The sequence below is a fragment of the Lissotriton vulgaris genome, chromosome 7, assembly GCF_964263255.1.
Source record: "Lissotriton vulgaris chromosome 7, aLisVul1.2, whole genome shotgun sequence".
Lineage (NCBI taxonomy): Eukaryota > Metazoa > Chordata > Amphibia > Caudata > Salamandridae > Lissotriton > Lissotriton vulgaris.
In genome coordinates this window covers 833,651,257-833,678,131 of record NC_141695.1, presented here as the reverse complement: position 1 = coordinate 833,678,131, position 26,875 = coordinate 833,651,257, and the positions used below count along the sequence as shown (strand labels likewise).

Here is a 26,875-nt window from a genome sequence, read left to right as displayed (position 1 = left end):
TGGGCAAGGAACATCAAGAAGATGAGGAAGTAGAAACGAAGGTTCTGAGGAATCAATTAAGCATACATTTTCACAACAAGATGCATTTAATTATCCTGTTTTTAACAGTTATTTGTATCTGCATGAAATGGTATAATTTATTAAGGACATATATACGAGTCACAAGACAAGGTGGCACAAAACAACCTAGTAAACAAAACACTATATACAACAACCTACAAATACAATATATACACTATATATATATATATATATATATATATATATATATATATATATATATATATATATATATAACGGCGTACCCTACAAAAAACTGATGATAAAGTAAATCAATTTTCTAACCGTACCCACTCCTAACTTCGGATGAAGTATCACAATAAAGGAAGTCCTTGTAGCGCCCGACTTGTAAATTCTCATTAACACAAGAAGTATATATTAATCAAGGCGCCTGACATCAAACACAAAATATGGGGACTCCTTATCACAAAGGTGTTGACGCGGTCGCGTTTCCGCCAGTTGTCTCTTTTGGCTTCATCAGGACAGGGGTACTTTAAAGAAAAGTATAATCCACACAGGGAAACTAGTCCTGGGGACAAGGCAAGCCTCCTCGTCTGGTGCACACAAGGCGGGCTCTCCAATGAGTAAAGACATCCGCTAAAAGGTCCAGCTGTCCAAACAATCGTCCGGCTACCGGGGGAGATTCTATCACTCTGGGGGTAGTCCTGAAACCTCCTTATTTTAGTTTCTTTGATCCAGGTCGCAAAGCAGAGTCAAACCGCATTACACGAGCCTCAAGGCAGCACAACTATCCGTGTGTTTGCCTAATAATGTCAGTAATCTCAAATTAGTGAGAGTTGATTCACCCTTTTTAAAACCAGTTTGAAAAATTGGAATCAGTTGTTCTCCTAGTGCCCAAGACTCCAATTCGTCTAAAAGACAACTTGCAAATATTTTCGCATCTACATCTGTAAGAGTTATTAGGTGATAATTTGCAGGGTTGTCCTGGGGTCCACTTTTATAAATTGGCTGAATAATGCTTCCCTGCCATGATTCCCGAATACAAACGGATTTAAGAATATCATTACAAAGGAGCGTTATTAACTCTGGCCAATTCGTTATTTTAGCTTTAAAGATGGCATTGGGAATTGCATTGGGGCCAGGTGGTCCATTAGATCTGATCTTGCTTAAGACTTTTTTTAACTATTTCATCCGACCATGGCTCAATATCAAGGGAGCATAGTGAATCACTGACACTAGAGAGAAGACGCCCTTCTACTGGCTCCAATTGGCAATGATGTTGATAACGTTCAGCATCATCTCACTTTGAGCCTTGAGAAGCTGTTTTCAAATTATTAAAAATATTTACCCAACTTAATTCATCAATGTTGGCACTATTACTTCTAAAATTACCATTTTCTAAATGAATAATAATGCCCCAAAATAATCGCGAGTCCTTGGACTTGCATGCAAAATGTAGTTTGGACCAAGTCTCTTCATAGTAAGTTTGTTTAGTCCTCCAGATTTCATTCCTATATCCTATATTTCATTCCTATATCCTATATTTTAGGTCTCTAATTTTAAGTGACATTGAAAAATAAGAAGTCCCTTTTGCTTTTCTATACAGTGATCTTATTGTTTTATTAAGGGTGCTTTTCAAGTACAGTAAGCGATGGGTAAACTACCCTGGGTTCTTCGGGTTCAAAATAATACCCCCAGAGGGTTCCTGTTTAGAAAATGTATCCAAAAGAGAATCACATAGGCGAGAACCAAAGAGCAACCATCAAATTCCCTTTGGAATTAACAGCTTGAACTTCAAGAATTAGATGAGAAAGGAATTCCAAAATATCTTTCTCCGTTTTATCGCTCCATATCAGCCTTTTAAGATTAAAAGCGGTTGGGGCAATTCTTAGTGTTCTGGCTTCTGGCAAATGATCAACAGGGAAATTAAAAGAAATAACTTGGGGATTGTGATTGATCTCAATCTTTGGAACTACCTCATGACTTTGGACTAAATCAGAAAGTTTATCTGACAATATTGTATAGTCAATTATAGAAGAGCTACAGGTTTTGTTGAATGTTGGTATATGCTCTCTATCATGCATAATCTTTAGATTATGTTTAATAAACTCAGTTAGACCATTGAGCTAGAAGTTCTGATTGAATTTCCCGCTTTTTATACAATACAAAATGAGTATTAAAATCCCCAGAAATGATCATCTGTGAATCCATATGATCATAGTAGAGCACTTTCACCATTTCCCATAACTGAATAAGTTGTAATGATCTAACCTTTTTTTCGAACCTAAATAAGCATTTAAACAAATTAGCGATTGTCTAGCAATTCATTTAACGCACTGTATCCATTTGACCTGAATGTCAATCTCGAAATGTTCAATATCGAGACTTGAAGAAACATATATAGAGAGACCACCACTTGGCCGACAAAAACGGCCTCCCTAGACGCCACATTCAAGTATACAAAATAGCCAATCAGTGGTTCGCTACACATATTCCATGTTTCTTGCAAAAATAACATATCAAACGTTTTTTAAAAGGTCTACAACATTTATATCTTCAATAGGTGATTTAAAACTATTCGTATTCCAAGAACAAAGTTTAAAAGAAGTTGGTGCATTATCTAGAGTACACCAGCATCAATCTATCTTTACTGAATTTATTCTTGTTTATGTTGACGGGAGCCAACTCCAATCTTCAACAGGCTCAGTGACTATCTTTAATTCCTCACATACTCGTTAACCTGGCTTGCACCTCCTGATTTTAATGCCGCATAACATGTTTAGCTCTGATGATGGACCTGAGGCGCCTTTCAAGACTCTAACTTGATCTGCCTTAATTAATTTTAGAAAAACCAAACAAAATGATGGACGGAGCGTTGACAATACAAGCACTCACCCCCAGTCAACTGATCTGGGTTTAATCCATCACCGTTCTTTAGCCCACTCTGCCATCCCAGTTCAGACATGGCCATATGCAAATCAGTCTGACCCTGTGCCTCATGTGAACAGTCCAGCCCGAACTGCCAAGCCATGCCTTCCCTGGACCGGTTTCTGGCATTTCAGCCGTCTTCAGCCCGGCTTGCTTGAATCCAGTGGCAAAGTGAGCAAGGAACTCACGTCTGAGCATACCCTGCCAACTTATGGCGAACAAAGAAAAACCAAAGGAAATGATGGACGGAGCGTTGACGATACAAGCACTCACCCCCAGTCAACTGATCTGGGTTTAATCCATCACCGATCTTTAGCCCACTCTGCCACCCCAGTTCAGACATGGCCATATGCAAATCAGTCTGACCCTGTGCCTCATGGGAACAGTCCAGCCCGAACTGCCAAGCCATGCCTTCCCTGGACCGGAAAAAAGCTACGGACTATCGGTTTCTGGCATTTCAGCCGTCTTCAGCCCGGCTTGCTTGAATCCAGTGGCAAAGTGAGCAAGGGACTCATGTCTGAACATACTCTGCCAACTTATGGCATACAAAGAAAAACCAAAGGAAATGATGGATGGAGCGTTGACAATACAAGCACTCACCCCCAATCAACTGATCTAGGTTTAATCCTTCACCGTTCTTTAACCCACTCTGCCACCCCAGTTCAGACATGGCCATATGCAAATCAGTCTGACCCTGTGCCTCAAGGGAACAGTCCAGCCCGAACTGCCATGCCATGCCTTCCCTGGACCGGAAACAAGCTACCGAGGACCGGTTTCTGGCATTTCAGCCGTCTACAGCCCGGCTTGCTTGAATCCAGTGGCAAAGTGAGCAAGGGACTCACGTCTGAGCATACCCTGCCAACTTATGGCGAACAAAGAAAAACCAAAGGAAATGATGGACGGAGTGTTGACAATACAAGCACTCACCCCCAGTCAACTGATCTGGGTTTAATCCATCACCGTTCTATAGCCCACTCTGCCACCCCAGTTCAGACATGGCCATATGCAAATCAGTCTGACCCTGTGCCTCATGGGAACAGTCCAGCCCGAACTGCCAAGCCATGCCTTCCCTGGACCTGAAAGACGCTACCGAGGACCGGTTTCTGGCATTTCAGCCGTCTTCAGCCCGGCTTGCTTGAATCCAGTGGCAAAGTGAGCAAAGGACTCACGTCTGAGCATACCCTGCCAACTTATGGCGAACAAAGAAAAACCAAAGGAAATGATGGACGGAGAGTTGACAATACAAGCACTCACCCCCAGTCAACTGATCTGGGTTGAATCCATCACCGTTCTTTAGCCCACTCTGCCATCCCAGTTCAGACATGGCCATATGCAAATCAGTCTGACCCTGTGCCTCATGTGAACAGTCCAGCCCGAACTGCCAAGCCATGCCTTCCCTGGACCGGAAAAAAGCTACTGACGACCGGTTTCTGGCATTTCAGCAGTCTTCAGCCTGGCTTGCTTGAATCCAGTGGCAAAGTGAGCAAGGGACTCATGTCTGAGCATACCCTGCCAACTTATGGCGAACAAAGAAAAACCAAAGGAAATGATGGATGGAGCGTTGACAATACAAGCACTCACCCCAATCAACTGATCTAGGTTTAATCCTTCACCGTTCTTTAACCCACTCTGCCACCCCAGTTCAGACATGGCCATATGCAAATCAGTCTGACCCTGTGCCTCAAGGGAACAGTCCAGCCCGAACTGCCATGCCATGCCTTCCCTGGACCGGAAACAAGCTACCGAGGACCGGTTTCTGGCATTTCAGCCGTCTACAGCCCGGCTTGCTTGAATCCAGTGGCAAAGTGAGCAAAGGACTCACGTCTGAGCATACCCTGCCAACTTATGGCGAACAAAGAAAAACCAAAGGAAATGATGGACGGAGCGTTGACAATACAAGCACTCACCCCCAGTCAACTGATCTGGGTTTAATCCATCACCGTTCTTTAGCCCACTCTGCCACCCCAGTTCAGACTTGGTCATATGCAAATCAGTCTGACCCTGTGCCTCATGGGAACTGTCCAGCCAGAACTGCCAAGCCATGCCTTCCCTGGACCGGAAACAAGCTACCGAGGACCGGTTTCTGGCATTTCAGCCGTCTTCAGCCCAGCTTGCTTGAATTCAGTGGCAAAGTGAGCAAGGGACTCACGTCTGAGCATACCCTGCCAACTTATGGCGAACAAAGAAAAACCAAAGGAAATGATGGACGGAGCGTTGACAATACAAGCACTCACCCCCAGTCAACTGATCTGGGTTTATATATCGCTTTGTTTGCCCTAAGTTGGCAGGGTATGCTCAGACGTGAGTCCCTTGCTCACTTGGCCACTGGATTCAAGATAGCCTGGCTGATGAGGATTATGAATACGAAACCGGTCCCAGGATGCTTGTTTCCGGTCCAGGGAAGACATGGGTTGGCAGTTCGGGCTGGACTGTTCCCATGAGGCACAGGGTCAGACTGATTTGCATATGGCCATGTCTGAACTGGGGTGGCTGAGTGAGCTAAAGAATGGTGATGGATTAAACCCAGATCAGTTGCATGGGTATGGGTGTTTGATTTGCTCAAACGCTCCGTCCATCATCCCCATTTGTATCACTTTGTTCGCCCTAAGTTGGCAGGGTATGCTCAGACGTGAGTCCCTTGCTCACTTGGCCACTGGATTCATGATAGCCTGGCTGATGAGGACTATGAATCCGAAACCGGTCTCAGGATGCTTGTTTCCGGTCCAGGGAAGACATGGCTTGGCAGTTCGGGCTGGACTGTTCCCATGAGGCACAGGGTCAGACAGATTTGCATATGGCCATGTTTGAACTGGGGTGGCTGAGTGAGCTAAAGAATGGTGATGGATTAAACCCAGATGAGTTGACTGTGGGCGAGTGTTTGATTTGCTCAAATGCTCCATCCATCATCCCTATTTTGTATCGATTTGTTCGCCCTAAGTTGGCAGGGTATGCTCAGACGTGAGTCCCTTGCTCACATGGCCACTGGATTCAAGATAGCCTGGCTGTTGAGGATTATGAATCCGAAACCGGTCCGAGGATGCTTGTTTCCGGTCCAGGGAAGACATGGCTTGGCAGTTCGGGCTGGACTGTTCCCATGAGGCACAGGGTCAGACTGATTTGCATACGGCCATGTCTGAACTGGGGAGGCTGAGTGAGCTAAAGAATGGTGGTGGATTAAACCCAGATCAGTTGACTGGGGGTGAGTGTTTGATTTGCTCAAACGCTGCGTCCATCATCCCCTTTTGTATCGCTTTGTTCGCCCTAAATTGGCAGGGTATGCTCAGACGTGAGTCCCTTGCTCACTTGCCCACTGGATTCAAGATAGCCTGGATGATGAGGATTATGAATCCGAAACCGGTCCCAGGATGCTTGTTTCCGGTCCAGGGAAGACCTGGCTTGCAGTTCGGGCTGGACTGTTCCCATGAGTACAGGGTCAGACTGATTTGCATATGGCCATGTCTGAACTGGGGTGGCTGAGTGAGCTAAAGAATGGTGATGGATTAAACCCAGATAAGTTGACTGGGGGTGAGTGTTTGATTTGCTCAAACGCTCCGTCCATCATCCCCTTTTGTATCGCTTTGTTCACCCTAAGTTGGCAGGGTATGCTCAGACGTGAGTTCCTTGCTCACTTGGCCACTGGATTCAAGATAGCCTGGCTGATGAGGATTATGAATCCGAAACCGGTCCCAGGATGCTTGTTTCCGGTCCAGGGAAGACATGGCTTGGCAGTTCGGGCTGGACTGTGCCTATGACAATGGTCTCAGACAATTATTTCTACTTAAACAATAAACACCTTTTCATAGTCATGGGGCATGTACAGTAAATCAGCCCAAGTACATTTAATGATAATTTGTATAAAATCAAATCAAAAAAGCAACAGCAGTAATTATGAAACCAGGGCAATTTTAATTCATTGCATTCGTGGCTACTTCAATATATAGAGAGAGAATTTGGTTGCCCAAACTAGAATATGTGCAAGAAACTGAATATAGCGTGCTAGAATAGAAAGATATAGAGAAGCGCATACTGAGACGCACCAAACGCCGAGCTGTCCTGGGGGACGGGTGAGTGCGGCAGGCAACCGCCTTCTTACCGGCTAGAGTTCATAATTGATCCGAATCCCATAGGCAGCGCATACCGAAGGGCGGTGGTACACCACTCCATTGGACTTCGTCTACAACCTACAAACTGGCCGAGTGAAGGGGCCGTTTGGAAACCTAATTGGGACCTGACTAAATTCCAGAAAAATTGAGGAAGCAGAGAATTAATACCTGCACGATTGGATCCAACTTATAACCTAGACCCTCCTTGTGAATAAGGTAGTAATTCCCTATCTCTGGGTGTGAGACTGAAAATACCCCTCTGCCACCTACATTGATTAGGGCTTCTGCTACTTTTCTGGCTGCCCACACTAATAGTCCTGATGAAGACTCGCAGGCTAAGGTTTAATTTCCCTAAGGCCTAAAAGACGAGTCGAAACGTTGACGCCATAGAATCTTTGTCCTGGACGTTGTTATACATTTTGTGTGCAATGTAATGTTGGAAGCACTGTCTCCAAAAAATTGGTTTGAATTTATCACACGCCAGGCCATCTGTAAATTGTACATTGTGTAAATTCATTGTTTATATATCCAAATTTGAAGTACTCCTCATTCTATGCTTTCTCTATATCTTTCTATTCTAGCACGCTATATTCAGTTTCTTGCACATATTCTAGTTTGGGCAACCAAATTCTCTCTATATATATTGAAGTAGCCACGAATGCAATGAATTAAAATTGCCCTGGTTTCATAATTACTGCTGTTGCTTTTTTGATTTGATTTTATACAAATTATCATTGAATGTACTTGGGCTGATTTACTGTACATGCCCCATGACTAAGAAAAGGTGTTTAAAGTTTAAGTAGAAATAATTGTCTGAGACCATTGTCTTTGAATAGCATTTATTACCCAGGTCTCCTTGACGTTCCAGGTCACCCCATTGTCTTAATGAGGCACAGGGTCAGACTGATTTGCCTATGGCCATTTCTGAACTGGGGTGGCTGAGGGAGCTAAAGAATGGTGATGGATGAAACCCAGATCACTTGACTGGGGGTGAGTGTTTGATTTGCTCAAACGCTCTGTCCATCATCCCCTTTTGTATCGCTTTGTTCGCCCTAAGTTGGCAGGGTATGCTCAGACGTGAGTCCCTTGATCACTTGGCCACTGGATTCAAGATAGCCTGGCTGATGAGGATTATTAATCCGAAACCGGTCCCAGGATGCTTGTTTCCGGTCCAGGGAAGACATGGCTTGGCAGTTAGGGGTGGACTGTTCCCATGAGGCACAGGGTCAGACTGATTTGCCTAAGGCCATGTCTGAACTGGGGTGGCTGAGTGAAGTAAAGAATGGTGATGGATGAAACCCAGATCACTTGACTGAGGGTGAGTGTTTGATTTGCTCAAACGCTCCTTCCATCATCCCCTTTTGTATCGCTTTGTTCGCCCTAAGTTGGCAGTGTATGCTCAGACGTGAGTCCCTTGCTCACTTGGCCACTGGATTCAAGATAGCCTGGCTGATGAGGATTATGAATCCGAAACCGGTCCCAGGATGCTTGTTTCCGGTCCAGGGAAGACATGGCTTGGCAGTTCATGCTAGACTGTTCCCATGAGGCACAGGGTCAGACTGATTTGCATATGGCCATGTCTGAACTGGGGTGGCTGAGTGAGCTAAAGAATGGTGATGGATTAAACCCAGATCAGTTGACTGGGGGTGAGTGTTTGATTTGCTCAAACGCTCCGTCCATCATTCCCTTTTTTATCGCTTAATTAATTTTAGGGCATCCTTCCTTACAACCGGACTGCTCGAAGCTTTGATCGGGATTAACAGAGTTGGATATTGCAAACCTTTAAGTCTCCATACCTTAATACCCCAGTTTTCAAATTTGTTAGCATCGACCATTATTTTTCTAACAATATCATCATTTATCCAAGTCGTAAGCGTTATCTCCCTATTACCACTATCATTCTCAAACTCCACAAAATCCAGATCTTTCGATATTACATCCGTAAGATCTGGAATTCCATTTAGTAGTTTCAGAATGTTACCCAGATTCAAAATATCATAAGTGCCTCTAGTAGAATATTGGGGACAAAAAAACACTTTTCTCTTTTCCACCAACTCATGTGAGGTTTCTATAGCGCCCCTTACTTTTAAATCAGCTAATACCCTCGTCCCAACATTTGGGGACAAAACCGAAACAGTCAAATTCGTTTGTTCAGTCCGCTCTGGCGGCGTTTGGACCTCAATACGGGGCCAGTCCTCCTGTTCATTCATGTTACATTGGAGGTAAGTGGGTTTTACGTATTTCTCGTTAAAAGGCTTTTGGTCCTGGATACAGGGATGATCGGTCTGGACATTCAGGTTATGTTGTAAGTAGATGGAATTTGCAATTTTCTCATTAATCGTATTTTGAACTCCCTGTTGGACTATCCCATCGTCTCTAGTCCGAGCTGTCCCTGCCTCCCCTAGGTTTATTTCAGATTGGACTTTAAACCCTACTGATACTTGAATCGGATTTACTGTATTCTGATTAGTAATATTTTGATTTCAACACTGGGAAACTGATTCATTATTTGTCTGGGCTTGCCCTCCCGCCATCCCCAGGTTTGTTTGGGCCATAGTTTTAATCCCCACATTTAGTTTGGGCTCCTTCTTCATCGCACTACTACCATCTTGACTAGGTTGTTTATCCTTTTGGTCGTCTTCAGAGTCTTTCATTGGTCTAAAAATAGGGAAGAGAGCCACAGATTTAAGATTGGTAGTTGAATTGAGACTATTACTCACTATCCCACTATTGGGTTGTTTTTCCTGTACTATTTTATTGTGAGTTTTCCTTAACCTTTTTCTCGCCCGTTTTGATAAAACCTCAGGCCCTGGGATAGCTTGTGTAGCCCTACTTGCTTTGGTACAGATCTTATTCGACTCAGATTTTTTCTTCATACTTGGGGTTTGAATAAGCTCGGGAAAAACACTGATGTTTTCATCAGCTCTCAAGTGGACCTTATTTTTTTCACTTTTAATCAACGAATGGGAAATTTTGGAAAGTTGGGAATTATTGGCTACTTTTTCCTGGTTTTTTGGTTCATCACACCCTTGGACTTTTCTACCAGACAACAATTTTACTTCGTGAACCATAGAGCTGACAATTGAAGGCAAGTCAGAAATTGTATCTATCAGTTGAGCACATGTGCAAGATATTAACTGGCTCTCTTTGTCTGCTTGTACCTTAGAGATCAGTTTAGTTAGATAATAATAATAATAATACTGGATTTTATACAGCGCGAACAGCTACCTCACGAGGAGGTGTCCCGGCGCTAGTAGAACACAGATAGCCTGGGGCAAAGATAGGAGAACTAGCGTGGCTGGGTGAAGAGCCAGGTCTTTAGCATCTTCTTAAAGCAGGGTTCGGATGGGGCCTGCTGGATTGCTTGTGGCAAGGAGTTCCACAGAGCGGAGACGTTTGCTGAAAAGGTTCGACCGCCGAGGCGGGCCTTTTTAGCTCGCGGGACGACCAATTGGACACGGTCATTAGACCGTAGTGCGCGGCTTTGGGAGTATCCTGGAAGGCGTTTTTTAGGTAAAGTGGGCAGGAGCCATGCAACGATCTGAACGCAAGCGTCAGAGCTTTGAATTTTATACGGTTGGCCACTGGCAGCGAGTCAGGGTTCGAAGATGCGGAGAGACTGCCTGCTTGAAAGGGATTCGCAGTAACAGTCTCGCAGCCGCATTTTGAACTACCTGAAGTTTGTGGGTCAGGTATTTAGGGAGGCCCAGGTATAGGCCATTGGCATAGTCCAGCCGTGAGGTGACAGTTGCATGGACAACCATTTTCCTGCAGTTCTCCGGTAGAAGTCTAAGAATTTTTCGGAGGTTTCTTAGCTTGCTCAAGCAGCACCCGGCCACTTGTTGAATATGGAAAGTAAAGGACATTTTATCATCCCATCTCACTCCAAGGTTTTTTGCCGGGTGACTGGGAGAGGGGGGGGGGGGACCCATCTCCACAGGCCACCAGAGATGTGGGGCGGGGGTGGGACCCTTGCCGAAGAAGATGACTTCGGTTTTATTGGCATTTAGTTTTAATTTATTAGTATTCATCCAGTGAGCAATGTCCTGGAGATGTAAAAGCTTTGCATCAATTCCTACAACATGTGTTACGAATGTATTTAAAATGTCCACCTGGATGTCTAGCTTATCCGAATAAAAATTAAGGGAATTAGTGATTGAATCCATAGTACTTAACATACAATCCCATATGCCACGCTCAGGGCTGTTGACATTATTTTCCATAGCACCAGATCCAGCCTGAAAGTTCCCATCAAATTTTGTTAGCAAAGATAAATCAACTGTATTAGAAGATTTACGTTGCTCATTTACATTGGCATTAGGAATGTCGCGCCTACTAGCCGTACCTGGAATCAATAGTGACTTGTTGATAGTAAAACTGTTCTCCAAAATTATACTGGACTAGTCCAAATTAAAAGGACGTGCATCACCAGTTGTTAGTGATTGTTCAATTGGACTTGATACTAAATCATCCACACCTCTTTTATTGTTTAATTCGTCAACATTGCGATCTGACACTGTAGCCACATCACTCACATTATGGATCGAACAGGAGGAGATATCAATTACTGATCCGACAGCGTTTACGCTCTGAGTTGTTTTTTACAGAACTCCTCCTGTCCGGTGCTCAGTGAATTATCCACCAGAATTGACCCGGTAGGATGTACCCCAATATTGTGACATTTAATTTGTGCTTGCGTCTGCAGCCGGCTAGAAGGCACCAATAGACATTCAGGCGGTAAAAGCATTACATCCTTTACAGCTTTGTCTAACTTTAAACTCCTCTCCTGAGAACCAGCAGCTTTGTGCGAATTAACTTTCTCCGAGGCAATTTTAGACTCCTTTACTGCACTAGAATAATCAATTTTTTAACTCCTCTCCGGGGAACCAGCCCCTTCCCCACTACTTTGCTACTTCCGAGAAGGATTTAGACTCCGTTGTTTCGCAAGGCTGAACACTTTTTAGACCCAATGATGAAGATAATAAAGGGGATATTCTATAATCACTAACAGACTAAATATTCTTAGTTGTATTTCTTTTTGTTTTTGAGTCTGACTATGATGATACTTAAAAAAGAAACTCTTAATCGATGGTTGGGTATCGGTCTTAGTGTTCTTTTGAACCTATGCGGGGGTTATGGGGGATGTAGGTGAAGAATCCAACTCAGCTGACTCATTCAAGTGCTCCTTTGACGAAAAACAAACTCTACTTGCACTGCTTGCTCCACTGCCCCCCTAATTTTCTTCATATTGCTTTAATTGGGGCCCCACATTAACCAATTCATCGGACTTCTGGTGTTGTTTTAATTTTGGCAGAGCCCCACGCTGACGGCCCGATCTCATCATCTACCGTCTCCCGACTGGGGATGCCAAAGATAACAATAACAGATAGCAACACCAGGTAATGGCAAAGCTAACTGAGAAGGCTGACTTCGAATATTAAAGCTCACACCTCACTCCTTCAGCCAAACTCCAGAATCAAAAACAGAACTCGTACATAAAAGTGCCCCCCTATTAGTTAAACTCCCCTCGTTGACAATCTCCAACGACAGATCAAATCCTTTCTTTTCTGCTGAAGAACCAGCTTGGCACCACTACCATCCCTCAGGAGCTGCTACCAAACAACGCAGCTTGCAACTTGCTCAGTTTACACAGTTCACAGTTCAACGTGCAGTTACACAACAGTTACATAACTGAATCTCCTCATCTGCTTGCAGCTCCAGGGACCCCTTCAGCTACTTGCTCCTCATGCAACGATGACCCAGAACTGCCCCCACTCAATGGTAAAGCACAGTGACTCCACGCCCCAACCTCAGCTCTTGCTTCTCTTGATCACTGCGGGACGCCACGAGTAGTCAGAACTTTGTGCAGCCTTTACCAATGCCTTTCTCCTTTTACGTCTGTCCAAACACCTCCAGAAAAGGGGGGGCCAATCGGCCCCCACGCATGCATGGCGGGCCCGGCCCCTCCCATATCCCGGTCCCTTCGTGGTGGCTTGCCCCCCGCCCCGGAAGTAGTTGTGCACTTCCGGGCCGAGGGGGCGGGGCCGCGACTGCGAAGGGGTTAAGAGCCTGGGGAGCGCGGGAAGCGGCCTCTTTGTGCCCGCGCTCCCCAGGCTCGCTCCTCGCCCCACTGTGGGGCTGTTTAATTTTCCCCACCCTCCATCCCCTTGGATAGCGGAATTTGGGTAAAGACAATGGTAGGTATACTGTCTAGCGATGTGCAGGATCATAGGAATAAAATGCTTGCTTCCTTAGGCCTTTTTTCCCGTTTACAGGAAAATGTACATATGTATATGTTTTTGTACTTTGCTGTGGTTTTTTAACTAATTTTCTCCTTAGGCCTTTTTTCCCGTTTACAGGAAAAATTTACATATGTATATGTTTTGTGCTTTGCTGTGGTTTTTAACTAATTTTTCTCCTTAGGCCTTTTTTCCCTCTTAGAATAGCAATGTCGTATTTATTATGTGGGTCTGGCGGTAAGGTCATAATCGGTGAGCAGCATTTTAAGGTCCTTAGGGGGGGGGCGGGCCCATTCACGAAAGGGGCCGCCCGTCGGGAGGGGCCATTGGTCTCTCCCAGAACTTCAGGGGCAGGATATGATATCCATTACTTAGAAGGGTGCGGGGGAGGGAGTCTACGCTTTCCTCAGGCTGGTAGCCACCCCTCACAGACACTATGACGTCATCAAGGTGCGCGAGTGTAGGGCCCTCCTGTTATGGTTAAATGGAGTTCAGGGAGCGCACGTGGGTGAAACGTGCCCTGGGTTGCGCATGCGCATCTCGAACGTGAGAGCGTAGCTGTAAAGGATCTGACACCGGTTAGCGACCTTGCCGTACGACTTAATTATTAGAATGCATTTATTTTTCAGGATGTTAGATTCGGTTAGGAAACACGCTGTACTAGATATTTGTTAAGGTTAGCCCATCATACCATGTCAAAATGGATGTTAATCTAATGTTCTGAAATGTGCATTTAATAATCATTAAATGTTTATTTTATTAAAATTTTAATTTGTTTTCATATTTTAATAAATACGGCCAGGGGGTCCCTGACCCCCTGCCTTCCAAAGACTCATGTGTTGACTGGTTGAATTAAGTAATGCAGTCTGTGTATTAAGGAGGGGGGTGGCCGGTAGTCCCAGACCATGTTACCGCATCCCTTCAGCAGCGTTACCACAGTTCTGCTCAGTTTTCATTACTCGGCACTACGCAGATTTCATTACTCTGCACTACGCAGTTTGGCGGCCTCACCAACCTCGTGCCAATCACCTCACGATTGCTCACCGAAGCCACAGAAGCCACCTCACACTGCCTGAGGCTTTTGCGCGAACTTACTCGGTAATAGGCAATAATCAGAAACTGTGGTCACTCAGTGTTTGGTAGCAATTTCCACCCGCAGCTGCCCGTCCATTGTCGAAACCCCCTCTGTCCGCCTTCAAATACACCGAGGCACACTGCCTGATGCTCGGTGTTTTTGGGCGTTTTTGGCGATTTTTATTTCAGAGAACCGCTCCCACGGCTCCTCGCGGCTCTCCACTGGCTCACAGCCCGGCCTTCCGCTGTTTTTCGGGCAAATTTAGACTTTTTTTTTCTCGCAGCTCTTGCACTTGCTCGCTCCACCCAACACAGCCTAACCCGGAACAGGAAATCTTTCTAGGGAGAATGTCAGGTCCTGGCTTGGATGATTAAAAACCTTCTGTAAAAGCCCAGTGAAAATATAACTTTCCACCGTCAGACTGATTCAATTGCAAATTTCTGAAAGGTTTTGGAGGAAAGTTCTCGCACTGCTCCTAGAAACGGTGCTTCCAATAGTGACCTTGTTGATTTCCGACAGGCTGGATTCTGTATTCATCGTAACATCAGTCTTTGTAAATATTCCTTGATTCAGGTACAGATCTTTCAAAACATGGCAACAGATTTCGCTACTGTGGCCACCTGGAGAGAATAGATCTCTTCGATTCTAGCCAATGTTCTCTGGTTGCCCAACGAAAGAACAAGAGTTCCTTTAAAAATGGTGTACTTTGTACCTAGAGTATTTTATAACGCCGACCCTGCCTTTTATCAATTAACATTTTCTCAGCTACAATCCTACAAAAGCTGTTTGTTCTCAATTAGACACACTTTTCACAGCTTGTATAGTAAGAGGTGGGACGTGGCCTTCTTATTTCAAGGAGCAAAAAAGCAAAAACTAAGAATGCACTGCGAAAAGCCATAAGTTAAGTGAATAACTTGTCTGCTTTCCAAAAGCATTTTGAAACGCTGCAATTGTTTTTAATAGTCTTCATAACCTCTGTAGACTGATGCCCATAAGGTGGCTAACTGAACTAGCTTACCACTTATGGAAAGGTGTGGGGTGGAAACGGGAGACAACCTCCCTCCCTCTTTAGATATGGCATCGCCTTATGAATAGTAGAAAAGGAATGAGGCCGGTGGCTCAAGCCTCTCTGACCATAACCTCGTCCACTGGTGGCCAACGTGACTTCGGACTTAAATTAGGCATAATCATAGGACCACATTATAAAATTCCAGTCAATCTGTTATCTTATGACAAAAGCGGGTTCTCACTGGCCTATGGCATAATTTATTTTGCAAACGAATTCTTTGAATTACAACTAACCAGTCATTCACTTTTGGGGTTATTTGTTTAGCCAGTTTTTGCAGATCATGTATCTGACAAGAAGCATTTAATAAAAGGTTAGTTTAACCTTATTCTTACCCAGGTTGTTGCAGATGCCAAGCAAAATAATGGTGGGGTTTACCTCAAATGTCCGATTAGGGATGACAAACAAGATCTTTCTTATTCCATCCCGGAATGTGTGCAAGGCAGGGCAATCAACAAACATATGCATATCATCACCTTTGGCAAAATCGATCGCCTTCATCAGACCTCCCTCCTCCACTTTGCCATCTTCTTTGGTATCCAATTGGCCCTGTGTAAAGGCATTTTTATGGCAAATATCATTTACTACACTTAATGAAATTGTTAGTCCCCCTAGTTTGAAAAGAATTGATCTCTTTACCTTGAAACACTGCTATTCCTAAACTAATTTTGCATTTTTCATTAGCGCTATTTAACTGTGATCGAGTTTCTGTTTTTGCCGCGGACCTGTTTATGGTAATATAACTTTTTAGAAAACAAAGTAATGCAACCATTTCAAGCATTGGCAGAAGGTTGAAGGATAAACTCTTTAGTAACTAATGGTCTTCTCCCTTTCAGGCGCTGACCGTGATGTCCTGTCTGCAGCCGGATACATTGCCAGTCTCTTTTTGGGGCTCAACGGGTCATCAACTAAGTGTGTCTACCATCATTTCACCACTGCCACCGACACCAGCAACATGCAGGCTGTATTCCAGGTTGTCATGGAAACAATCATCAAGGACAATCTGCAGGCTGTCTATCTGCTCTGAGTGTTTGGAGGGGACCGTTCAGACTGTTTTAGTGCCACAGAAGGTGTGTGGTTCCCAGTCACTCACCTGGACAAATTCCAGTTGTGGACTTCTGCGCTTCAGTTGATCTTTGTTTAGAGCTTACATAATGCTGCTCGTCTCAGCGCACAGCCATACAAGTGGGCGCCAAGATGCTCCTTGGAGCGATAGTTGCACGGTATAAATAACCCCTTACATTACATTACATTACTTGTGGCCCAGCTAGTTGTAATGGGTGAAAAAGCTCTAGTCTTTCGTATTCTATAAGCAATTGGTAACCCAAAGAAGTGATAGTAGCGGATCAAGGTTCATGATCACACCTCCGTCTATGTCACCTTCGTCCAATTCTTTGGTTCTGGAGGTGGTCCCTTCAAGCGTACATTGCCACTGTCTGGTATTCCAGATGGTTGCAAAGATTCCATGTAAGTCTTGCTGGCCAGCTCTGGGACTCAGGGGCACATTACAGAATGACTCAAATCCTACACTAGCTGTTTCTCGGATTCCCTGAAGAGATAAAGATTCACTCTAATCCCATATTGCTATGTTCTGGAATGCCATGGGAATGTAACACTTCTGCTTAAATCCTACATCGGTTTTTTTCTGGCATTCAGTAAGACTGCTCTTCACCTCACAGTGGCCTAGTCTAGGATTCCTTCAATCTGTGTTGGTGCTCCCAATTGTATGTTCTTCGCGTCCATGAAGCTAAAAAGGTTTAATCTATTCTTGCATTGGACCGTCATTTGTTTCTTCAGGGTTGTACAAGATTTTCTCTTTACTTTCATTTAACATTTCTGTGAGCCCAGGGGATAAACTTGGTTCCCATTAAGCATAAATTGGGCAGATATTGGATTCCATGAGGCTTCAAAGCTGACTGAAAGTCAGTGAGGTCCAATTAACAGAGCTGGCCCCAGAGTGGGGTGAAATCAAAGGGATGTGGAGGGGTGCTTGACATTCTGAGCTTAATCGTTTTCATGTGGGGATGGGGTAAGGCAGCCTTATTTTTTCACCGAAGGTGGAGCGCAAAATAAAAACTTTAAAGATCACTGCTCTAGAACTTCATGGGGCTGCAAAGCTCATGCTAACCTTGTATTTGCTTGTTCTGGCACCGCAACCTATTGACATGGGTCCCTCTAGCTCTACATTTGTCTTAGCCGATGGAGGTACCAAAGTTCTGTCTAACTTCACATTATCATGTTCTGGAATCACATGATATGGGTGAAGATCCTGCTGACCTTACATTGCCCTTTTCTAGATGTCCGTAGACCGAGAGTTCCCTCTAGCCTTATGATGGTGTGTTCTTTGCGCCCAAGCAGCTGAATAACTTTCTAATACCTTACATTGACCTGTTTTGTGAGTCTATGGAGCTGACAAGGTTCCCACCAACTCCTCACTGGCTTAGTATACAACATCTGCAAGCCAAGTGATTTGCACCGTCACTCAGCACAGAGACTGCCCTGGACATAGCATCACTAGGACTGTGGTTTAGTATGAAGGTTTGAATTATGCTGAAGTCCCCAATATCCCTGAGGCAGGCAGTCCTAGAGGGAGGAGCACACGCGTATCGACAGAGAAGGCCCAAGATGGATGTTGGTGTGAGTGACTCACTGTGGGCACTCGACGCACTCTTTCATCTACTTGAACAAGTGCATAAGGGTGCTCACCATCACCCCTGGCAGAGTTCATTGTGCCACATTCCGTTGGACTTGTGGAGGACATTCGGGGACATTCTGATGTAATGGAAGCTGGAGAACAGTCCAGTCACACTTTTGTTGGCTGGTGGCAGCCAGACTGCACTTCTCTGCCTAGACCTGCTTGTGCACTCAGCACCACCTCTAGAACTCTGTGTGGTGATTTTGATTATTCAAAAGTTACCCTCTTCTACCAAGAGGCACATGAAACAGAAACCCTGAAAAGAACTAAAAATAAAATTATTTGGTTTAGGCTTTTGGAACATAGCGGGTAAATAGCTTACAAAATTTTTGTAATCCAATTGTATGCTGTATTCATAGATTAATAGTTATTTTTGTATTAATATTTTTGTTTATTAATTTAATATGCTTATAGCAGATGATGAATGTATCGCAAACAAGTTGTTACTTACAACAAAACAGCAGTAGCTGTCCCATTTCCATCTTCGTCACTTTCTGAACAGGTATTGTCCGGGCATCAGAGGGGCACGCTTACAGCAAACACTCAGCATTTGCAACACTGCCATCAGTTCTACAAGCTTCCATCACATGCTGAAGTCCTGACTCTACAATTAACCAACCTCTCATACCCACCCGCTTAGTCAGCACCATATTCCTCTAGCGGAAAGTGCGCTTCATAAAAGCACATAACATACTGCGCAGTGTGTATAGTGACTTGGTTATTTACTGGTAATCTTTATTAGTCAGTCATAGTCCTCCTTGTAACAGTCTTCCTTGTCACAGTCCTGAATGTGGAGCACTATGTGTTCTTGGACATTGCAAAAGAATCCCCACCCACAATTATGATCCACCGGGAAGGACCTATAAAGGGGGGGCAAACCCAAACCACATCCTGTAATGCCCAACAAATTATAAAGGCCAAAAAAGGAACAATATCACTTGAGAAACCCAAATGAGACTCATCAATTGGCACACAGACAGGTACGAGTCACACCATTTTCTCCTTTGTTCGGCCTCCAATGCTTTAGAGAGTGAGGAATAATGGACTGTGACGGGTAAGACTATGACTCGGAGTAATGAAGATTAACGGTATGTAACTGAGTCGTTACCTTCCTCGTTTGTCATCCTCGTCACAGTCCTGACCTTTGGAGCATACATCAAAGCACAGGACGAAAACAAAAGAAAACATCACAAAGATGCCATGAAATCTCTATTTTGGTCAAATACAAATCGGGGAACTGCAGTCAACCAAAACCAAAATCCCCGGGGGAAAAACTCTCCCATCCTCAATTTATAATGGGAGATAAAGGTATGAGGGGAAGACCATGTAGCACAAATGTCCCTCAACAAGGCACCCTTAAAAGATGCCCATGAGGAAGGAACTCCCCTGGTTGAGCGCCCCTGAACCCCAGGAGGAAGGGAAACTCCCAAGTGAAGATAAGTAAAGGAAATAGCAGACCTACCCAGCAAGAAAGAGTTGCCTTAGTAGGGCGATGACTCCCACTTTCCCACTCCAAAATTGACAAGAAAATCCACCTGACGAATAAAGGCATTTCTCTACAGATAAATAACAAGAGCCCTTATAAGATCTAGAGAATGTATCAGAACCTCCTCCTTTGTGGATGGGGAAGGAAGAAAGGCAGGTAGCACAATATACTGAGTCAAAAAAAAAGGTGAAAGGACCTTGGGAAGGAATGCCAGGTCAGGACGAAGGACCACCTTATAAAGAAAAAACCTCCAATAGAGAGGTTGAGAAAGCAATGCCTCAGTCTCTCCCACTACCCGAAAACAACCTTAAGGGTGAGGACCTGCAGCAACACCTTAGAAAGGGTCTCAAGCGGGGGCCTCTGTAATGCATTAAGAACAAGTGGCAGATCGCAAGGAGAAACAGGGAAATACACCACTGTTCTCTTGAGGTAGAAACTACGAAGAAGGCGGGAGACCAAGGATTCATCAAAAGGGAAGAGAGTGGAGCCTCTGATAGCCTTGATAGCAGCCCACTGACTAGGCAGAGTAGTAACGGAGAGCTCCAACAGGAACCCATCCCTCAAGAACTGTAGAATCAAACAGCCCTCTAAATAGTCTGGGAGAAACCACCCTCGATGAACAATAGAAAGAAAATGTCTTCCAGTGCCTCTCATAAATCCTGAAAGTGCTGACCTTTCTAGAATTCTGCCACCTCTGAAGAACAACCCAAAGTGACCAGCCTCCGCCTTTCAATTTTCAAACCCCCAATACCAGCTGCCTGACCAATCTGTGGGACAGATGAGGACACCTGAGTGGAGATGGGGACACTGGGAATATCCAAGGAGAAGCAATAGCCAGACTGTACAGAAGGGGGATCCTTGGCTGCCGACTCCAAAATGGTACTACCAACACGACTAGCACCGTCTCCCTCCAGATATTTGCCAAAACCCTGCTTTGAAGGGGAAAGGAGGGAGGCAAAAAGAAGACCCTGCGGCCAGGGGAAATTCATTGCATCCACCCTTCAGGCATCCCGCCAAGGAAGAAGGGCATCTTGTGGAAAAGCAAAAAGGTCCAGCCACGGAATTTAAAACCTCTCCACAATCTCTTGAAAAATCGGCGGTGTCAGGAATATGGAGATCAAGGAAGGGAGCTGACATGTTAGCTGATCTGCACGTCCATTCTTCCTCCCCAGCAGATAAATTGCAGTCAGACCCAACAGATTGTCCTCTGCCAAGGCCCCTATCTGCTCCGGCAGATAAGAAAGAAGGAGTCGTCCCCCCTCCCCCCCCCCTCCAAATGATTTAGGTTCGGGCCACTTGATTGTCCGTTCTGATCAGAGCAAACTTTGCCTTGAGAAGAGGGGCAAAGTGTAGAAGTGCTTTGATTACTGCCACCAGTTTCTTCCAAATCAGTCATCTAGCTTTACGCAGGTGATCAAAACCCCTGAGAAGAAAGAGTCTTGACCGTTGCTCACCAAACTCAAGGACTTGCATCGGCTGTCAAGGTATCAAAGGGTCCAATGGCCCCCCTTTTTGTTTAGTTCTCCAGCTGCAACCGCCACTGAAGCTGCAGGGAAATTGTTGTAGACAAAGAAACCACGGCGTTGTAATCCTGGGACCCTGGGTTCCAGTGTGCTAAAGGATGGTAAACCAGATGAAAGATATACCTGTAAATCACAAGGAACAAGAAACAGGGAGGCAGACATGTCCCCCTGAACTATCAACCAGTCCCTTCCTGAAGCTGGCTGAGTTGCCAGGATAGTCCCAAGATGAGGCCTGATACATTGTTGTCGCAGGGTGGAAGAAACACCTTTGCCAACTTCATATTGGGTGCCATGATTTTCATAAAGGCCCTAGGGGCTGAAGCAATACCAAAGGGATGCTGGAAATGCTGCCCCAATGCATAGAACCTCAAAAACCTCTGTGAAAGAGAATGAATTGGGATATGGAAGTAGACATCCAAAAGGTCCAAAAAAAAGCCAGAAATTACCTACAAGAAATAAGAGGTAAGATCTTCTGCAACATCACCATCTTTCATTTCTGGTATGGAACATAGGAATTCACTGTCTTGAGATCCAAAACTGTCCAGAAACCCCCAATGTCTTCTGGGCCAGGAACATCCGAGAATAATATCCCTGACCGATCTCTGATTGTGGGACTGGAATAATGTCTGCCTTCTGGAGGAGGTCGTAAATTCCCTGCTGGAGACCTTGGAACCTGTAGATGCTGAGTTGTTGGGTATTAAAGGGGGTGGTGATGGACGGAGCATCTGAATCAATCAAACACTCACACCCAGTCAAAAGATCTGGGTTTAATCCATCACCGTTCTTTAGCCCACTCTGCCACCCCAGTTTAGACATGGCTATATGCAAATCAGTCTTACCCTGTGCCTCATGGGAACAGTCCAGCCCGAACTGCCAAGCCATGTCTTCCCTGGACCGGAAACAAGCTTCCGAGGACTGAAGACGGCTGGAATGCCAGAAGCCGGTCCTCGGAAGCTTGTTTCCGGTCCAGGGAAGGCATGGCTTGGCGGTGTGAGTGTTTGATTGGTTCAGATGCTCCATTCATTACCACCCCCTATTGTACCGCTTTTGGCCGCCATAAGTGTGGCAGGGTATGCTCAGACGTGAGTCCCTTGCTCACTTTGCCACTGGATTCAAGCAAGCCGGGCTGAAGACGGCTGAAATGCCAGAAACCGGTCCTCGGAAGCTTGTTTCTGGTCCAGGGAAGTCATGGCTTGGCGGTTCGGGCCGGACTGTTCCCATGAGGCACAGGGTCAGACTGATTTGCATATAGCCATGTCTGAACTGGGGTGGCGGAGTGGGCTAAAGAACGGTGATGGATTAAACCCAGATCTTTTGACTGGGTGTGAGTGTTTGATTGGTTCAGATGCTCCGTCCATTACCACCCCCTTTTGTACCGCTTTTGGCCGCCATAAGTGTGGCAGGGTATGCTCAGACGTGAGTCCCTTGCTCATTTTGCCACTGGATTCAAGCAAGCCGGGCTGAAGACGGCTGGAATGCCAGAAACCGGTCCTCGGAAGCTTGTTTCCGGTCCAGGGAAGGCATGGCTTGGCGGTTCGGGCTGGACTGTTCCCATGAGGCACAGGGTCAGACTGATTTGCATATAGCCATGTCTGAACTGGGGTGGCAGAGTGGGCTAAAGAACGGTGATGGATTAAACCCAGATCTTTTGACTGGGTGTGAGTGTTTGATTGGTTCAGATGCTCCGTCCATTACCACCCCCTTTTGTACCACTTTAGGCCGCCATAAGTGTGGCAGGGTATGCTCAGACGGGAGTCCCTTGTTCACTTTGCCACTGGATTCAAGGAAGCTGGGCTGAAGACAGCTGGAATGACTGAAACCGGTCCTCGGTAGCTTGTTTCCGATCCAGGGAAGGCATGGCTTGGCGGTTCGGGCTGGACTGTTCCCATGAGGCACAGTGTCAGACTGATTTGCATATAGCCATGTCTGAACTGGGGTGGCAGAGTGGGCTAAAGAACAGTGATGGATTAAACCCCGATCTTTTGACTGGGTGTGAGTGTTTGATTGGTTCAGATGCTCCGTCCATTACCACCCCCTTTTGTACCGAGTTGTTGGGTATGGCGCAAAAAGATCTGGAGGCTGGGAAAAAAGTCAATAAGAATATCCTTCTTCCCAAAAACAAAAAAACCAGGCATCGGTGAAGTCATTTGGCCACATGGAGGAGAATTCTCTGATTCGGTCTCACTCTGATAGTCATACCCTTGGGGTGTAACTGGTAGAGGTGGCGCTTTCTGGGTATTGCTGGGACTTATCAGAGGAATGAATGTTACAGCCTTTTCTCCTCCCACAAAAGGGCTGAGAGTGCCCTCTCCCAGCCATCAAGGAATTTCCAAACACCCTCCTGTAAGCAAACCCTGATTTCTCGCAGCAGGCTTTATAGGTGTCAGAAGTTTTCGATCCTCTGCAGGCGTTTTTAACATTTCCCCTAGTTGAGGATCAAAATGTTTAACCCCATCAAAAGGCAGCCGAGAAAGAAGTGCTTTCTGGGAGGCCTCTGCCTTACATGATCTCAACCATATAAATGGTGCCTAGCTGAGCTAATAGACCCAGAAATGGCCACATCCGCTGACAGTAAATCGGAGGTAATGTCCGTCAGGAAACAAACTTGTTCTTCCATAATAGACAGACTTGAATTAATAACATCACCCTGCTGAAGTTCTTCAGATAAGGTCTGAAAGTCATGTAAGAGGGACTGAACAACATAAGTGACATTAGCACCTGTCGAGATGGAATTGTTTGAGGTGGAATAGGTTCGCTTGACTGCACTGTCCATATTTTTATCCACTTGGTCGCTTGGGGATGTATCCTTAGAAATGATGGAGCCACTGGAGGCCAGACCTGCCATAAGAGAGTCCACTTTCACCTAAGGAGGACAATCTGTTTGAAAGTTGCGGAAATTATATTTCTAGGCAAGAACTCTAGCAAACCCTGATTTCTTACCTTCAGATCATTCTCTGGACAATAGTCCCTGAATCATCTTATGGATGGGAAGAGGCTCGGGCTCCTTCCTACGATATTGAGAGAACAAATACTCCTCATCCGAAGGAACAACCATAGGAATGGCCAAATTGTCCTTCCAATGTATCATCACTTCCTTCAATTCAGATCCCTTTTTGAAGTATTCCCTCTGCTCCTCATCTGACTCTTCAGAATCTGGGTCAGGTTGGGAGGAGGGCTTAGGGATCTTAGCTCTCTCATGCTGCAAAAACTGAATCCACAGCTTTATGAATCATAGCCTGAATGACATCCACAGGCTGATGGGAGGATGCTGGCTCTGACACCTCTGAGCCAGACTGAGAAGAATGCCCCTCTTTCCAAAACGCTTTCTCTCCATACCTGCATCACCAAAACAAATGCCAGCATAGAGGGAAAAGACCGGTTTCCTTAAATACTTTTGTGTAGCACAGTTGCTAAGTAACAGCCACCGAATCAAGACCTGGAGCGCTCATTCAGCATCTATACTGTGGGGAAAATTCAGCCAAGACACGGCAAAGAAGACTTCCTCAACAGGTAATGTAAACCCCTTCTCCCAGTTGACTAGCGAAGGTGCTGTAGCGGATAATTAAAAGCATGTGTGCCTAAGCACTTATACTGCCGCTCCTGGGTGCTCGCCAGGAACGGCGTTAAGGGCAGACACATTCCTGCACTGAGCTACAGCCCAAAAAATACAACCACTGCTCCTAACCACTGCAGCACAGGAGTGGTGCCACAAGAGAAACCGCTGCTCCTGATTGCTCAGCGTAAGAGCAGTGATGCAAAACAAAGGCATATCAAAGAATGCCTTTCAACCAGAAACCGCTGCTCGCAATCGCTGAGCTGAGGAGCAGCTACACAGTTAAACTAAACAGAATATCCACGGGCACAATAGCAGTTCGCCCAACACAATAATATATAAAAAAAAGAAAAACACTTCTATGGAGGCTATTTGTTGGAACATAGAAAAAAAAACATGATGTAGTTTGGGTTTGCCCCACCCTTATAGGTCATGTGACAGGTACTTCCTGTCTGATCATGATTGTGGGTGGGGATTTTTTTACTATTAGTGAATCCTGTGCCTCAAACACATACTCCAACAGAATAATTCTTAGTGACCTCCACCTACACTGGTACGAGGAAAGCAACTCGATGATCCAAACCTTGAATGGACTGCTGGACAGCAACAACCTTACCCAACACTGCACAGAACAAACCCATAACAGAGAATCAATCCTGGATGCCATCATAGCCCATCAAGACACAGTCACCATCGACCACATCCAGCTGGTTGACTGGTCAGATCATCATATAATTCTATTCCACATCAACCAAACTACCCAATGCCTACCACGCATGCAAGAAACCCATCCCCCCCCCCCACTCCCTCCCCCCACTGGGTGAAAAACCTAAGTCAAATTCCTCTTAGGGACTTAGAGGAAAAGGTAAGCTCCCTCCTCCCCATCACCACAGGCAACCTCTCCACAATAGTACTCACCTCACAATACAACACAAATTTGACCTCCATCATGGACCAATTAGCCCCCTTGAAAAAGAAGAGTCAGGAACACCCCATCTAGATCCTGTTCAACTCAGTCGTTAACACGGAAAGAAGGCAGCGGAACAACCAGTCCACAATCCTCCTGAATCGACTCAAAACAGTGCGCAGGAAATACAATAAGCACATCAAGAACGAAAAAAAAGCCCTTCTTTTGTACGGCTCTTGACAACGCAAAAAAACAGGCCGGAATAACTCTTCAATGTCACCAGACAACAAACTTCAAAACCCCCCACATCCACAGTGCAGGCCTCCAAAGACCTATGTGAGAACTTTGCAAATGTCTTTGATGACAAAAATCACAAAGATTGAGCTCTCCCTTGACTTTCACCGCTGCCACCCAGACAGTAGCTCACTCACTGAGACAGAAGTTACCACACCCAAGCACCACCCAAACAAATGGAAATCCTTCAACCCCATCTCCAAAGCCGAGACAGCAAAAATTATCGCTAGATATTGCTAGATCCACTCCCTCAACTCACATCTCTGACCCCATTCCGTCCCAACTGGGCAAAAAGATCAATCTCACCCTTGCACCGATCTGGACCAAGATCATAAATAGCTCCCTGAGAACTGGAGTCATGCCTGACTGTCACAAAATCTGACAAGTCACACCTCTAATAAAGAAACCGGGCTCTGACACAAATGATCTGAACAACTTCAGACCTGTCTCCAATCTTCCTCTCCTAGCTAAAATCCTGGAAAGGTGTGCTTTCCTACAGGTCACCCAACACATGGACTGCAACAAACTCCTAGACCCTCCCTAATCGGGTTTCAGAAAAGGCTGCAGCACAGAGACCACGATCCTGAATGTCATTGATATCCACAACTCTCTAGACCATGACCAATGCTGTCTACTCATACTCTTAGACCTTTCGGCAGCCTTTGACACGGTTGACCACAAATTACTCATTAAGAGAGAGGGTGGGAGCGGACGAGGTGGTCTTACAGTAGTTCACCTCCTTTCTACAGAAGTGCACCCAAAAAATAAAAATCAACAACTTCTTGTCTGACCTACGCCCTGTCAGCAGTGGTGTACCCCAAGTATCAGTTCTCTCCAAGCAACTCTTCAACATTTACATGGAATCCCTCCACCTCTATGCAGACAACACCCAAATCTATCTCGAAACCTCCTCCATGGACGACATCCAAAGACTAAACAACACTCTAAGAGAAAGAAGTACAACACTGACTATCACTCAATCACT

The 26,875-nt window shown here is 45.3% G+C and overlaps 1 protein-coding gene across 1 annotated transcript in view; it reads left to right on the top strand.

The window, feature by feature from the left end:
- LOC147702505 (guanine nucleotide-binding protein G(o) subunit alpha-like) overlaps window positions 1-16,589 on the top strand; it is a 1,070,398-nt gene extending 1,053,809 nt beyond the window's left edge. Inside the window, exon 9 of the mRNA XM_086931175.1 lies at window positions 16,269-16,589. Within this exon, the coding sequence (XP_086787301.1) occupies window positions 16,269-16,459 (191 nt within the window). The 3' untranslated portion in view covers window positions 16,460-16,589. The remainder of the gene's footprint in view (window positions 1-16,268) is intronic.
- The last annotated feature ends 10,286 nt before the right edge of the window (window positions 16,590-26,875 follow it).